This window comes from Panicum virgatum, chromosome 5K, assembly GCF_016808335.1.
Source record: "Panicum virgatum strain AP13 chromosome 5K, P.virgatum_v5, whole genome shotgun sequence".
NCBI lineage: Eukaryota > Viridiplantae > Streptophyta > Magnoliopsida > Poales > Poaceae > Panicum > Panicum virgatum.
In genome coordinates, this window is record NC_053140.1 from 40,239,038 (window position 1) to 40,255,529 (window position 16,492).

Below are 16,492 nucleotides of genomic sequence, written 5' to 3' on the forward strand. Positions count from 1 at the left end.
CAGGGTCTGGCCCAGCCATCCACGCCGCTAGCATCCCTTCCCATTCCCCTCACATCCCCACTAGGAGTGTGGGCAAATCATTTGAAGAATGAATCACCAAATATTGAATCGACCGATACAAAATCATGCAAAATCAATAGATCCCCCAAATCATTCAAAGAATCCATTAAAAGATAGATATATCCCATACAATCCATCTCTATTTCAGAAAATCAGAAAAGTAAGAGAAAAAAATCAACGCGGCAGCGGCCGGCGGCGGCCTGCTCCGGCGCGCTCCACGCTCCGCGCGGCGGTGGCCCGTGAGCTCCGCGGCTGCCAGCGGCCGGCTCGCTCCGTGGCAGCGACGGCCGCCTCCCCGCGCGCTCCGCGGCTGCCAGTGGCCGGCGCACTCCGTGGCAGCGGCGGCCGGCCTGCGCGCTCGATTGCTGCCAGCGGCCGGCGTCTTCCGTGGCGGCGGTGGCTTGCGCGCTCCGTGGCCGGCGGCGGCCCGCGGCAAGCTGCTCGTGCACCGGCGGTGGCTCGCCAGTCCACCTAGTCCCCGCCGGTGTCGGGGCGCGGCTCGCCGGCCTGCGCCCGAGCGGCGGCAGCGGCTCGCCAGACCCCTCCACGCGGCTCGCCAGACCCCTCCACTGCTTGCCGGACTGCGCCTGTGTGCGGAGGAGGGAGGAAGATGAGGAAGGGATCGGAGGGAAGGGAGGAGAAAGTGATAAGGGAGAGAGAGAAAGAGAGGGGTTGGTCCGCTGCAGATAAAAGAAATGAGAGGTGTTGGAGGCGCCTCTATTGTCCCGGTTCCAGTCCCCACCCGGGACTAAATGGTACCCTTTAGTCCCGGGTGGAGCCACCAGCCGGGACTAAAACATTTAGTCCCGGCTGGTGGCTCCACCCGGGACTAAAGGGTACCATTTAGTCCCGGGTGAACACTCCAATCGGAATAAAAGTTTTTTTTCTGCTTCTCACTGGCTCTAGATTTTAGACCCGGGACTAAAACCTTTATTGATCCCGGGTCGGATGGTAGCCGGGACAAATATGGAGGACCAAAGCCATGTTCTGTAGTAGTGGGAGTTGAGAGGCTGTAAAGAATAAAACTCTCCTCTCCTCTCTTGATATGTGCAACTCCGGCAGATGTGTTGTCATAGAACTTTAATTCATGCGCCAAGAGCTAGCGAGGAAATAGTAGATAGCACAGTTAAATTTACACGCTTTCTCTCCGCCAGCTCAGCCAAGGCCTGCGACATCGTGTCTGCTGGAGGAGGCCTAGGAGATACTACAATTCCATTGTGAAAACAAAATACGCTTCCTTGCAAAAGGAAGCAAACAAACAAAAGATGCTAACATTGAACCTCAAGGTATAACATGTGTTAACATGGAACCATTTCATGAATCTCAAGGTAACATGAGTTTTTTTTGTTAAATTTGAGATTGGTTCCTACATTTTTACCATGGTAGAAAACATGAAGAAAGTCATGATATTTATAGTCCTCCATAAAATGTACGGTTTTATTTTTTTAAAAAAAGGATAAAAAAATCCCCACTCCACCAATGTTCAAAGAGATTAATCAGGACCTTGTCTAAATTGTCTTTAGCTAGAAAAGGTACCCTATGTTTATTTAAAACACAAATAGATGCAGATTCTCAGATATACATATGCATACATAAAACGTTCTACTATCTTCAATTTTCTTATTACTCATTGCTAATTGTTAGTTCAAGCCTCCATGTTTTCTTCGATAAGCTGTAGATACTATCCTCGGTTCGTTTTCAAAAAAAAAAAAGAATACCGAGAGATGCTAGCATTCCACCAGCACCAGCACCAGCGTCACAAATCACAAGAAAAAAGAACCTTGAATTTGTGAATATACAAATAAAATAAAATGAAAGAAAGTCACCGATGCTGATGGCCCTCCATAAAATTGATGAAAATTTGAAAAGAAACGATAACGAGATCCCCACTTCACCAACCATGCCGGCGGAGACGGGCGCTGCCTAACAAAACCCCCAAAAAGCAGCCGAAGAGAAAGGTCCCCTCGCTTCGAGATTCAAGGCGCACCCCACCTTTTTCTTCGTCTCTACCTGCTGCTGCCTTGAACTCCACTCAAAATTCAAACTCGGGGGGCGTCCGCGCAACGTCTCGCAAGTTCCCAGGGTGCAATCCGCAAAAGAACCACCTCCCCTCTGCCTCTCCGAAACAGAGGCCTTTTTTTTACTCATGGTCCACTAGGAGCGGCTCCTCCGCCTCCCGTTGTCCCCTCCACCAGCACTCGGGCCTTCTCTCCCTCCACTCCCCCACTCCACACGGCGTCGCTCGCCCCCGTGTTTCGCCGGCGGCGACGATGAACGGAGGCGGCGGCCGGCGGCGGTACTCCTCCGAGCAGCTGCTCTTCGACGTGCCCGCCAATGCCGGCGCCGACCGGTGGGCGCCGCAGCAGGTACGGCCAAATGGCTCGTCGAGATCTGCGTGGAGCCCGGGTTTCCCGGTTTCAACTGGGTCGAGCTCATCGGAGGGATCGCTTTGTGTGTACAGCGCGGCGGGGTGCGGCGCGGGGATGGGGAGATCTTCGTGTTGGTGGAGCCCACGACGCCGGCGCGGCTGCGCGGAGGGGACTCGCCGGGGCAGAGGCAGCAGCTCAGTCCCGGGCTGCTCGATCTCCACGCGTTCGACACCGAGTTAATCCCCGATGTGAGCCCAATCATCTACGCTCTTTTTTTTTTTTGTTTGCTGCTTCTGTTTGGGTAACCTCGGATGATTGGGATAAATCGTATTGTTGGAGAATGTTGTCGGCGTGCTGGATCTGACGTTTTGTTTGTAACAGTTAGGGACTTAGGGTCATGGATTCACGAAACAATCGCTTTTATCTGTTTGTTGAATTGATCATCGACTTGGATAGCGGATGTATTTTTCCTGGTCTTCTTTTAGTTCTGCTAATTCGCATGTGCAGAGTCTGGAGTGTTAAACAAATATAGCTTTGGTAGAATCATGGTTGGTTGTTGAGATGGGGCACCACATCAGTATGCTAATATCTTACTTCAGCTGATGCTATGTACTTGATCATTCATTGATTTACTTTTAATCCTAACAATTGTGCTGGCAATATAGTATTGCAACAATGGATGTTCCACATTAAAAAGAATATATTAGCTTGAGCTAAAATTCATATGCTATTTATATAGTTTCAAGTACCTGGGATGTACGATGGTGCCCAAAAGTTTGGCTATGGAGGAGGTTTGGATGATCCAGATATGAGCTTCGCAGCAAATAAGCAGATAAGCAAGTCTACCATTTTCCCTCAAAATAATTACCTGATGGCCTTCCCTGAGAATGCGAAGGCAGCACCTGTTGCGAAAATCAAAGTGGTGGTATGTTTCTATAGTTTTGCTCCACAGTTGCTGATAAATATTTTATTATTGGCTTACCTGAAATGCCATAACTTGCCCAATTTTAATAGCTTCGATGTGACATGTCGAATGCAGGTGCGGAAAAGACCACTTAATAAAAAGGAAATATCAAAAAAGGAAGAAGATATCATAGACATTGAACAAAGATCAAACTCTCTGACTGTCCATGAGACTAAACTTAAGGTTTGCTTGTTTTTCTTCTCTCTTCAGTATCTATTGTCTATATTCCTAAGAATAGTAACTTGCTTCTGCAGTTTTCACTTAATACTCAATGTCTGGCACATCGTTTCGCAGGTTGATCTTACTGAATATGTTGAAAAGCATGAGTTTGTCTTTGATGCTGTGTTAGATGAAGATGTTTCAAATGATGAGGTTGGTACAAATTGCATAACCTTTTTCATAATATTTTTAAGTACTGTAAATTCATTCCCAGACACTGTCTTCCTCCAATTTACAGGTTTATCGCGAAACAGTGGAACCTGTGGTTTCAGCAATTTTTAATCGAACAAAAGCAACTTGTTTTGCTTATGGACAAACTGGTATATGCCCGTCCTACTCTAGATACATCCTATTTCTGATTTCATATCATTTCAACTAATATCCTCTATTCAGGCAGTGGAAAGACATATACTATGAGGCCCCTTCCTCTTAAGGCCTCTCAAGATATCCTGAGATTAATGCACCATACATACCGCAACCAAGGCTTTCAATTATTTGTCAGCTTCTTTGAGATATACGGTGGCAAATTATTCGACCTACTTAATGATAGGAGGTGAGTTGCCACCAAATCTGTCATGTTCAGGAATGGTGCCTATCTCTGGGTCTGCTATTTCTCACATTCTGAATATTTATTGCTTTTTTTTGTGGGTCTGAATATTTATTGCTCAATGCAGTAAACTTTGCATGAGAGAGGATGGAAAGCAAAAGGTTTGCATTGTTGGTTTACAAGAGTATAGAGTGTCTGATGTTGAAACTATCAAGGAGTTGATTGAAAAAGGCAGTGCCACCAGAAGTACTGGTACAACTGGTGCAAACGAAGAGTCCTCAAGGTCTCATGCCATTCTTCAGCTTGCTATTAAAAGGCGTGTTGATGGCAATGACTCCAAACCACCCAGACCAGTCGGCAAGTTGTCCTTCATCGATCTTGCTGGCAGTGAGCGTGGTGCTGATACAACTGATAATGATAAACAAACAAGGTCACCTTTCATACTAACATACTTTCTGCCCCCCACCCCCCTAGTTTGGAGCAATTCATAAAGTGATAAAGATACTGACATTTTGTGTACTGAACTATTCTTTCTGAAATGCAATGCAGAATCGAGGGTGCTGAGATCAATAAAAGTTTGCTTGCCTTGAAAGAATGCATTAGAGCTCTTGATAATGATCAGACTCATATTCCATTCCGTGGTAGCAAATTAACAGAAGTTTTGCGTGATTCATTCATTGGAGACTCACGCACTGTCATGATATCATGCATCTCCCCTAGTTCTGGCTCTTGTGAGCATACTCTGAACACATTGAGATATGCTGACAGGTGATTACCATACCTCCATTCTTTATGTTGCTATAACTGCTTATGTCCTTATAATATAAGCAAGGCTTCTTATTTTTTCAGGGTGAAGAGTCTGTCAAAAGGAGGCAATGCGAAGAAAGATGTGCCTTTGGCAGCTCCTTTAAGAGAGTCAAGTCCTTCCCCATTAGCTTCAGTTGTGCCCTCTTTCTCTGGTTCTGAGATGATGAATGATATCACCGAAAGAAGAGATTTTGGTTGGCCAAAACAGCAGCAGTATGTCAAAGAACAGCCAACTCCCACATTTGCTGATCGAATGCCCAAGGTGAAGGAAGGGGTGGAGTTCAGCTCATCAAATGGTGTTTATGTCAAGGAAAAAAGAAGCAAGGGTGGCATGGCACCAAATATAGCTGAAGTACCAGATATAATGTACCAGCTGGGAATACAACCAGCAAGGAAAGCCAAAGATTCTGCTTTGGGTAATAATATGGGAAATTCCATTGCTTACAAAATCAGAAGGGCTGAGCCGGATGAAGAAGATGAGCATCTAAATGGTCTCCTCCAGGTAATGCGATTGCTTTTCAAGATTATCTTGATACAATATGACTGATACTTTCGGTAATTGCTGCAGGAAGAGGAGGATTTGGTTACCGCTCATAGAAAGCAGGTGGAAGAGACTCTGGCCATCCTAACAGAGGTTAATACCCTATGATTCTGCATTGCCGCATTGGGTTGCTGAATTATTTTGCTCTAACACCTTTGCCTTGATCAGGAATTGAACATAATAGGGGAAGCGGATCAGCCTGGTAACCAACTAGATGATTACATTGCAAGACTAAGCAGTATACTATCGCAGAAGGCTGCTGGAATTGTGGACTTGCAATCTCGGTTGGAGCAGTTCCAGAGGCGTCTGAATGAGAACAGCGTGCTGCTATATGCTCAGTGCCCTTGATTGTAGATACTTCACATTCATCCGCTACTGTGATTCCTACCTCTGAGATGGACAGGTGGGCACCTATCCGTGTTTGCCATGCTCCTGCAGTATTAAAACCTCAGGTGCGTGGCCAATGCAGAAGCAGAAGTGCAGAACTAGATGGCTGGTTTCACTTCTTGCCTGATGGTTCCCTCCATGTGTGTATTTGCGCGTCACATTAGTACCTGCTGTTTGTTCCTCAACAAATACCTCTCTTTTTTCCCGATGTATGCAGAATTCCAGTGTTATCAGTTGCTATCATCCGTTTACGCACACCATTTGTCTGGCTACCTTGTTTCCTTATCTGTCGATGTTTATTGTGTGAGATCCACTCCTGTCACCTCAGTTTCAGGAGGAGTAGGCAAGGTTTCCTTTTTTTATACAAAAGGCAGATCATCTTTTTAGCTGCTCTTGGTGCTTTCAGTTTCAGGCGGTGCAGGTGCCAATTTGCTTCTGCGTTGATGATAATCCAACGCAAGAACAAATTGGCATCTGCACCAGCTGATAACTTAGGAACAAATTGTATTCCTAAGTTCTTGTTTGGTGGCACTTAGAATGAAAATGTCGTATTCTCAATCAAGTCAGAGTTCAAACTGTGGTTGTGTCGAGGGGTATAGTAATGGCCCCTGTCCCCTGTTTTTGCATCTGAAAAAGGGAACCTTGCCAGTGAACTGAATGCTGAAAGGATCTCAGAAGCATTCTTCAGAAAATGCAAAAACAATGGCTTAGGATAAGTTGTGATGCCAACTTTCTTCACTGGGAATATCTGGTTTACTGACCACATAACTCTTAATGCTGAATGATCGGAGTTCGCTTGCATCACCTGACCATACATAACTCTACTTTCACTGATAGTACTTGCCTGAAAATTTCCGATTCCACTACTAACAATTAGTCTCATGCGTAAGTAGGCCAACACGGATCATCTGTCAGGCGCCAGTAGGGGATCACTGCTCGCGCTTCTTCTGCCTCGCGGCCACCTCCTCCTCCCACGCCATCTCGAGGCGCGCAATTTCTTCATCCATCTCCTGTGACTTGGCGCAGAGGAAGACATTCTCCGCCTCCTCCCTGCGCACGTCGGCTTGCTTGTCGAGGAAGACCTTCCCGACGGGGAAGACGCAGAGGGTGATCATCCATCCTAGGCATGCTCCGAGCTCGAAATCCTCGCCGGCGGCGCGCGAGGAGGAGGAGACGCGGCGGCGTGGGCGGCGCGCGAGGGCCGGCGCGGCCGCCGAGCCGAGGCGGCGTCCCCGACGCTCGTACGCAGCGGACCTCGCGAGGCGGCGGGCGACGGCGCCGAGAGCTCCAGCCATATGGCTGTCGCGGCTGCGAGGCTGGAGTGGAGGACCGGAGGAGCGAGGCGAGCCGGGTGGGCCGGTGGCGGTGGGGGCGAGTGGATGTTCTTGGGCTGCGGCTGTGCGTTCACTGGGCCGTGTGGGCCGTCCAAATCGAGTACTCCGATTCACATCCTCGGTCTCGGAAAAGGAGACTGAGATTCCTACGCGTATGCGGATCCAACACAGATCGTCGCCTACAAACCCCTACAAATCCTGGATGCACACCGGCGTCCGGTACCCAACTCACGCCCGAACCAGCAAGCAGGCAGATTGCAGAGCCCCATTGACAACAACAAGAAACAACCGATCCAGGCGGTTCTTCGCATCGCGGCCGAGAGAGGCCGTCCGGCCATGCAGTGCCTGGCGCGGGCAGTTGCGCGCACGGCGGCGGAGGGCTACGCCGGACGGAGGTTCCTCGCCACCGGCCGCGGTGCCGCCCGGAGCTACGCCAACAAACAGGTGCGGCTCGCCACCGCTCGCGCCCTGCTGCGAGACCGACGGAGTTCGGAGTGGCTGTACCAGCAGAGGTTGATGTCTGAGCGGCGAGCGGTGGGGGTGGAGGCAGGCAAGCTGGACTCGCCCGGAGCCGTGATGGGGAGACGGTTGTGTGCGTTCCTAGCTGGCGCCCTACTCGCCAAAATCTTTGAGCCAAGTGTTGGTAGTAGTACAAAGGAGGATTGTCGTCCGTGCATTTCTTCGTAATTAGTAGCATCATCAAGAAGTTGTTTTCTTTTCGACTAGTATTTTTCGGGTGGTTTTAGGCAGCTCTATCTCCTTGTGAAGGGAGGGTGTTATTCTTATATATAATGGTGTTTTGTATACGGCCATCTCTCTGCCGATGGCCTTGATGAATATACCTGAGCATGCATTGTTCTGGATTGCCTTTTAGCCTTTAGGCCGAGCAATTGTGTTCTAGATGCTTATATATATCCAATTGTTTCAACTATTGGTTTAAGAATTGCTTATCCTATTCGGAGCATTTTTTTTCTTATGGACAACAAAATTTTCAATTTTCGGGAATTTTTCAACAGAACCTTTTTTTTTAATGCTGAGCACAACCTCGTTCACAAACTCTAGCACTATGCCCTTGTTTTTCAGTAGCAGCCACGACATACAAAAATCCAGGCGGTCGATCTTGGCAAAACCAGGAAGCGAGTGAGTATGGATGTAAATAGTATGGATATTTCCCGACTTTATTTGAATTCGATCCAGTCTGGAAGTGTTTTTTATCCATCCGTATTCGATTCCGAGTATACAATATCCGTAACCGATCTGTATCCGAACGCTCAAAAGTTACATTTTTATGATGTCGATATCCATTATAATCTTATCCGTATCCGACTCCGTATTCAAATATAAATATGAAAACAAATACAATATCAATGATATTCATCTGTATCCGATCCGTTTACATCCATATGAGCGAGCATTCTGCTAAATTACTGTATTTATCCTACTGCTGCAGCTGGTCATTCCGAAGTATAAGGCAATCATCTATAAAGCCCACTAAATTCCATTAACACTAGTCTCCGGCCCGCTTAACATTTTTTCCAACTTCTTTGACGCCGGTGGCCGCCGGCGGCATTGCGGAGGCGGTGGCGGCGGTGGCGATGCGGCGGGGTGGGTGGCGGCGGCAGGGAAGAGAGAAAGTGAGAGAGGAAGTTAGGGTTTGGAGTGGATTCAAGGGCAGTGGGTGTTTGCATGAATCATGAGGAAGAAAAAAATGTTTCAAAAAAATGTAGTATAGGATTCCTAGGCCCAAAGCTGTTAATGCGGGTGACTGGTTGTTCGCGAACCCACGGTCAATTCGACCGCCCAAGTCTGCTGAGGCGCACAGGATTCACGTGGCAGGCCCCACGCACGTCTTTATCTCCCGTCACCAGCGGCTTCTTTCCTGCCGCTGTCCTCTTCCTCTCTCTTTCTCTTTCCCGGCAACCTGAGCTCTGCGGTGCGCCGGCGGCGGGGAGGAGAGGCGCAGCGTGACGGGGCTGGCGGAGCGGCGGGGCCGGCGACGGGGAGGCGCGGCGTGGCTAGGCCAGCGACGGGGAGGCGCCACACGGTGGGCCAGGTGGCGGGCCATGGGCGGCGGCGGCGGCGGCGGGAGCGCATGCGAAGCGGGCGGCGCAGCGGGGCCGGTGGCAGGGAGGCAGCACAGCGGGCGAGCTCCTCGTAGTTTTATTTTTATTTTTTTATTCAAAATTTTTTATAAAAGTTTTTACCTGAGTTTTTTTATTTTGGATGTAAAATTTTTTCTGTTAAAAAATTTTCAATTTATTTTGTAAAACTTTCTTTTCAAATTTTTTCTGGTCATTTTTTTCTCTCTATGAAATTTTTCTTGAAATATTTTTTCTCTCCAAATTTTTCTTGAAATATTTTTTTGTCTCTCCAAAAAAGAAAAAAAAGACACGGTCGTAATATCGACCGTATGGAACCTCTCCCTACGGTGCCTCATTCCTAGGTCTAGGGGTGGTAAAGGGCCCAAGATTTTGAACTAGAAAATCTAAGGACCGGACTCTAATTTTATACAATTTTAAACTAAATAATTTAAAAACATTGTTGGACTGTGAAGATCCCACTATAACCATGACCCATTACCACGTCTGCTTGTTTCTCTGCCGGCCCGCGAGCGGTCCGTCCAAACTCTCGCTTCCCGGCCAGCCGCCCACCGCCGTGCCGCTGCCGGCTCCCGGAGACCCAGCTCCCTGCGACCCTGCCCTGCCCCCCACACGTTCCGGCTCGAGTGACAGGCGTAGGCCGCCTGCCCATCTACCACTGGCACGGCCGCTGATTCTTTGGCGTCACGGTGCCGAAGCCGAACGAACGATAGCGACGGACGGTCATCACTGTCACGCACGGATCGCACGCGATCCGGCCGGCTGGGGGCTAATCGCGCGAGCTCTCTAGAGTCTGTATTGAGAAAAAGTCAGAGCGACGAACGCCGGTGGGCGGCGGGGGCGCTGAAGGGGACGTTGCCGTCCGGCTCCGGCCCGGCCGGGGTCCTGTGGAGTCGTGGCCAGCGATTCCTCGTCACGGCGAGCTAGAGAGAGGAGGCGGCGGACGACTCCGACGGCGCGCGAGGCCATGTCTCTGTCTCCGTCTCCGTCTCTACAGGCTACTAGACTACATACTATAGTACCAGGAGTGCGCGCGCCTGCACCCTTTTTTCCCAGCGATGACGAGGCGCGCGCGTGATCCTTCCTGAACGTGATCAATACCTGCACCTGGCTACTCCGAGCATTAACCTCTGAACCGATCTTTTAATTGCGAGACGCATGCCGGAACACGAGGGTCTGGTCTGGTCTAGCTTCTTGCAGCTACAGTTTTGGTACACGCTGTGTCGCCACAGTCACTCTCGTCAGTACGATAGTATACATATGCAAGGACATCTGACGATGCTGGCGGTAACATACAACCCATATATATAAAAGAGATGCTCGTACAGTCGTGCGGCCAATGCAAAGGAGAACGGGTTACTCACATCTGTCCGAAATTAGTGAGGGCTGCTGTTTCTTTCTGTGTGCAGTGTGGCCACACAGCACCATATATATGGCATATGCCCACGTAGATGTGTCAAGGTTCTGTTAAAGAATAGTAAACGCGCCTACCGTTGAAAAGGCCTTAAACAACTGCAAATTCAGGAAACGATAACAAATCGCACTAATGCTAGCTAGATAGTGGTCAAAATTTTGAAACTTCGACATTTAATAGCCCTCAAAACTAGATAATCATTTTTTTAGATTTTGGAACCCCGGATTATCTCTAGCTATACAATACGTAAGAAAACATCATTGGTGACACCACAATTAGACGCGTTTTGTTTTCGCGTAGCAAATATTATGCTAGTGACGGCTATATCTAAAACGCGTCACTAATGTTCGTCACATAAGCAAGGTACGAAAATAGTGGTGACGGATTTCTTCAAAATCCGTCACCAATCTGAAATTTTATTAGTGACGTACTTCATTGAATAACGTCACTGATATTGGAGGTCACCAACTTCATTTACACGTCCAACAACATGTAAAAGCTTCTCATCAAATTGTACCGGGAGCGATTAGCACGCAAATATGTAGTTGCATTGACCTAGGTGGTGGAGTACTATTATAGCACGCAAATTGTACTAATATTTCTTCAAAAAAAAAATACTAATAGCATAAGCGTACACCTACTGCAAAGACTAGAGTAAATAATCCCCGCCAGACTGTTAGCATTGCTGATCACTCCGGCCCAAGGCCCAAGCGTGCCGCTCGGCCCAGTACCCGTATCAGTGGCCCAGAGTGGCTTGTCTAGTATATGTATTCCGAGAGGAGAGGAGAGACTCAGGTATGAACACGGCACTTGTGCTTCTTCCTCCCCAAGACAGAGCGGACCTCGTGCCGCCGCCGATCCAATTCCTCCTCAATTTCCTACCGCCCTTTCCCAATTCTACCTCTCTCTCCTATCCCCGCTATCCTGCTGCTAACAATTGGTATCAGATTCCCCTCGTTCCTCGGCATCCCGCTGTTCTGCTCTTCTTCTACCGCTCGCCCGATTCGACCAAGTCCCGCCGCCATGGCGTACTAGGTCCGCGCCGCCATGCATCGCTCCGATCTCGGCGTCCAAGCCTCGCCTACTGACTCCCAGTCGGCGGCGACCCTGCATATCGCCGGTTAGCTCTTCCTGCGCCGGCGACCACCCAGTTCGCGCCGCTTAGGATCGTAGATCGGGTTTGAGCACTGGATCCCCTACCGGCCCACGAGCACTTCACTCGCCTTCAGCGTCGCCAGGGCGCTATGGACCCAGCCATCAAGCTCATCCTCGACGAGATGCAGCAGCGGTTCTCCGACGAGCTCCGCAAGGGCTTCTCCGAGCACGACGAGAAGTGGGACCGCCGGATCTACGACCTCGAGCAGTCTCAGGGCGCACGGCTTGACCGCCTGGAGGACGCGGCCCAGGTGTTCGACGAATGGCGTCCCCGCATCGAGGCCACCGTCGACGACGTGAAGCTCGAGCTCGGCAAGGTCGCTCGCTTCTGGGACCGCTCCTTCCGCGAGCGCGCTGTCCCAGAGCCCCCCATCTTCCCCACCCCGCAGTCGGTGACGAAGCGCCTACCTGCTTCTACCGACACCGACGGCCCCGCTGGGCACCGCGTTGAACAACACTACCGGGATGAGGGGTTCGGATCGGTGCTGATCCACACCCACGTCCCGGTCAAGGGTGCGTTATCTCACTCCTCCCCTCCACCCCGTGTTAATCCTGTTGCATCTGGTTTTTCCCGCGACAACCCCATGCTAGGCAAGTTACCCAAATTGCATTTCCATCGCTTTGACGGCGAGAATCCTAAGCTTTGGATCTCTCGTTGTGAGGACTATTTCGACATGTATTCTGTTGATTCGAGTTTCTGGGTCCGTTTGGCCCTCAATCAGTTGGATGGCCCGGCCGCGCGCTGGTCCCAATCGGTGACCAAGTGCCTGAAGGCGGCCCAGTGGTCTGAATTTTGTTCTCTGTTGCTTGAACGATTCGGTAGAGACCAGCAGGAGTCCTTGATTCGGCAGCTTTATCATATTAGCCAGGATACCACAGTCGCTGATTATGTTCAGCGTTTTTCTGAGTTAGTCGATCAGTTGATTACTTATGAGCACACTACAGATCCCATGTATTATACTATTCATTTTGTAGATGGGTTGCGATGTGATATCCGTGCTTCTGTACTTGTTCAACGCCCATCTACGTTGGATTCTGCTTGTTCCCTTGCTTTGTTGCAGGAAGAGGTGGGCGATTCATCTTGCCGACGGGGATTCAAGCGGTCGTATTCTAGTTCGTCGTTCAAGCCTCAGCTCCGAGGAGCCCTTCCTCTGCCGGCTCCTCCTCCTCGCGACCGTCCATCTCCTGCTATGACTAAGGATGATCGTCGCAGTGGGGACACTGCCCAAGTGAGTTCTCCTGATGCCAAGCTAGCTGCGCTGCGAGCTTATCGTCGTGCCATGGGGCTTTGCTACAAATGTGCTGAAAAGTGGAGCAAAGATCATAAGTGCTCTCCAACAGTGCAGCTTCATGCAGTGCAGGAACTCTGGGAATTATTTCAATTGGAGGATGTGTCTGTCGACAGCCACTCCTTGCCTACAGAGTCTTCAGAGCAATTGTTTTTGGCTATTTCCAAGGCAGCAATGACAGGTCAGGGAGCTCCCCGTACTATGAAGTTCTTGGGCTCTATTCAACATCAGTCTATATCTATTCTTGTCGATTCTGGCAGTTCCACCTCTTTTATCAGTGCTCAGTTGGCTCAGCGGTTGTCTGGTGTTACTTCTCTAAGGAATTCAGTTTCTGTGCAAGTGGCGGGTGGTGGCATACTGTCCTGTTCTGCCGTCATCTCCCAGGCAGTATGGTTCATTGGTGATTTGGCCTTTCAGTCTGATCTCAGAGTGCTTCCCTTGACAGCATATGATCTTTATAATTGGGATGGATTGGTTAGAAACTTATAGTCCCATGAACATTCACTGGAAGAACAAGTGGATGGAAATCTCCTATGCCGGTCAAGCAGTGTTGCTTCAAGGTCTGCTGTCAGAACCTCCTGATGAGGTGTTACTTCAGTTCTGTGTGCTCACTCCTGATGGTTCACAAGAGGGTTCAGTTCAGTTGCTCCCTACTGAGGTGCAGTCCCTACTTGACCAGTTTGGGCATATCTTTGAGGCACCTGATGGGTTACCTCCTTCTCGAGCATGTGACCATGAGATTCCTCTCATACCCGGTGCCAGACCAGTTAACATTCGTCCCTACAGATATCCCCCCGCTCTGAGGGATGAAATTGAGAAACAGGTGTCTGATATGTTGCAAAAGGGGATAATTCAGCCTAGCGCTAGTTTGTTCTCCTCGCCTGTGTTGCTTGTCAAGAAGAAGGATGGTACCTACAGGTTTTGTGTGGATTTTCGACATCTTAATGCTTTGACCCTTAAGTCCAAGTTCCATGTGCCTGTGTTTGACCAGCTGATGGATGAACTAGCAGGAGCTTCCTGGTTTTCTAATCTTGACTTGAGAGCCGGTTTTCATCATATTCTTTTGAAGCCTGGTGAGGAGTACAAGACAGCCTTCCAAACCCACTTTGGCCAGTATGAGTTTAGAGTAATGGCCTTTGGTCTTACTGGTGCTCCTGGTTCCTTTCAGGGCGCCATGAATGTCACCTTGGCACCTGGTCTGCGCAAGTTTGTGATTGTCTTTTTCGATGATATCTTAATTTACAGCAAATCATATGAAGACACCTGCGGCACATTAATTTGGTGTTTGAATGGCTAGCTACGGACCAGTGGAAGTTGAAATTGTCCAAATGCAAGTTTGCTCAGAGATCTGTTGCTTACTTGGGGCATATTATCAGTGAGCAAGGAGTTTCAACAGATCCATCTAAAGTACAAGCAATTGTGGAATGGCCAGTACCGTCTTCTGTCAAGGAGCTCAGATCTTTTCTCGGTCTAGCTGGATACTATCGAAAGTTTGTGAGACACTTCGGTATTATTTCTAGACCCCTCACTACTTTGCTTAAGAAAGGTTGTTTGTTCATTTGGACATCAGAGCATGATACTGCTTTTGCTGCATTGAAGTCTGCTCTATCTACTGCCCCAGTGTTGGCCTTGCCTGATTTTTCACTTCCTTTTGCAATTGAGACTGATGCCTGTGACTCTGGTGTGGGTGCCGTGTTAATGCAGAAAGATCATCCTTTAGCTTTTATCAGTAAATCTCTTGGTCCACGAACTAGGGGGCTCTCTACGTATGAGAAAGAGTATCTCGCTATTTTAGTTGCTGTTGAGCAGTGGAGGCATTACTTGCAGTGTGGGGAATTTACAATTCACACTGATCAAAAGAGCCTAGTGCACCTCAATGAACAACGGCTTCACACCCCGTGGCAGCAAAAGGTCTTTACTAAATTGCTCGGCTTGCAGTACAAGATCATATACAAACAAGGGCCTGAAAATAGAGTTGCTGATGGGCTGTCGAGACGATCTTCTACTGATCAGGTCCTGGCACTCTCTACTAGTACCCCTTTATGGTTGGAAGCTGTAGTGTCAGCTTATGCATCTGATCCTCAGGCTCAAGAGTTGATCACCAAGCTGTCGCTCAAACAAGATGCTGTTCCCTATTACACCCTGTCTGGTGGTGTTCTCCGGTTCAAGAACCGCATATGGGTCAGTAATAACGCATCCCTTCAATCACAGCTCATTTCTGCAATGCATACTTCTGCTCTGGGCCGCCACTCAGGCATCCCTGTCACTTACAGCAAGCTGAAACAGTACTTCGCCTGGCCAGCAATGAAATCTTCGGTGCAACAGTTTGTTCATGCCTGCCAAATCTGTCAGCAAGCTAAACCCGATCGAGCTCGTTACCCAGGTATGCTCCAACCATTGCCAGTTCCAGATTCGGCATGGCAGATAGTCTCTCTAGACTTCGTGGAGGGTCTTCCTCGTTCTGGACAGTACAATTCAATTCTTGTGGTGGTCGATAAGTATTCCAAGTTTGCTCACTTTGTTCCACTCCGGCATCCTTTTACTGCTCTCTCGGTTGCTAAAGCATATTTGGACAATGTGTATAAGCTTCATGGCCTTCCAATGTCGCTCATCTCTGACCGCGACCGTGTATTTACAAGCAAACTCTGGCAGGAATTGTTCTCTTTGGCGGGTGTTTCTTTGCGTATGAGCTCGTCCTATCACCCCCAGACGGACGGACAGACTGAGCGGGTCAACTAGTGTATGGAAACATTTCTTCGCTGTTTCGTGCATGCTTGCCCCACCAAGTGGATTCAGTGGCTCTCGCTGGCTGAGTTTTGGTACAATACGAGCTGCCATTCCGCTTTGGGGCGTTCCCCGTTTGAAGTACTCTACGGTCACCCCCCACGCCACTTTGGCCTGGAGCCTGCTTCTGCTATTTCCACTCCGGACCTGTCTACTTGGTTACATGAAAGGGAACTGATGCAAGATCTGGTGAAGCAACACCTTTTGCGTGCTCGGGACCGCATGAAGCGGCAAGCTGACAAAGGCAGGTCAGAACGTTCACGTTCAGACATCGCTGGCACCTCGAGCTAATCAGAAGTTGTCCTTCAAATTCTTCGGCCCCTTTCGTGTGCTGGAGCGTATCGGGCCTGTAGCTTATAAGCTGGAGCTTCCGCCGTCAGCCTCTATCCACCCAGTTTTTCACGTGTCCCAGCTCAAGAAGGCCGTGGGCGATCAGATTGTCTCTTCGGTACTGCCAGATGGTTCATCATACTATCAAGTGCCTGAGCGTGTGCTCCGCCATCGCCTTTCTTCTGGTGATCGT

General features: G+C 49.2%; 1 protein-coding gene across 1 annotated transcript; it reads left to right on the top strand.

Annotated features, from left to right (window-relative positions):
* The first annotated feature begins 2,106 nt into the window (after positions 1-2,106).
* LOC120707479 (kinesin-like protein KIN-13B) lies at positions 2,107-6,166 on the top strand. The gene is made up of 12 exons (XM_039992386.1): positions 2,107-2,426; positions 2,522-2,677; positions 3,169-3,354; positions 3,469-3,576; positions 3,688-3,765; positions 3,851-3,932; positions 4,006-4,165; positions 4,287-4,589; positions 4,709-4,927; positions 5,009-5,468; positions 5,535-5,600; positions 5,676-6,166. Exons 1-12 carry the CDS (start codon positions 2,331-2,333, stop codon positions 5,853-5,855), a joined length of 2,094 nt encoding a protein of 697 aa, XP_039848320.1. The 5' UTR covers positions 2,107-2,330; the 3' UTR covers positions 5,856-6,166.
* Positions 6,167-16,492: the final 10,326 nt, after the last annotated feature.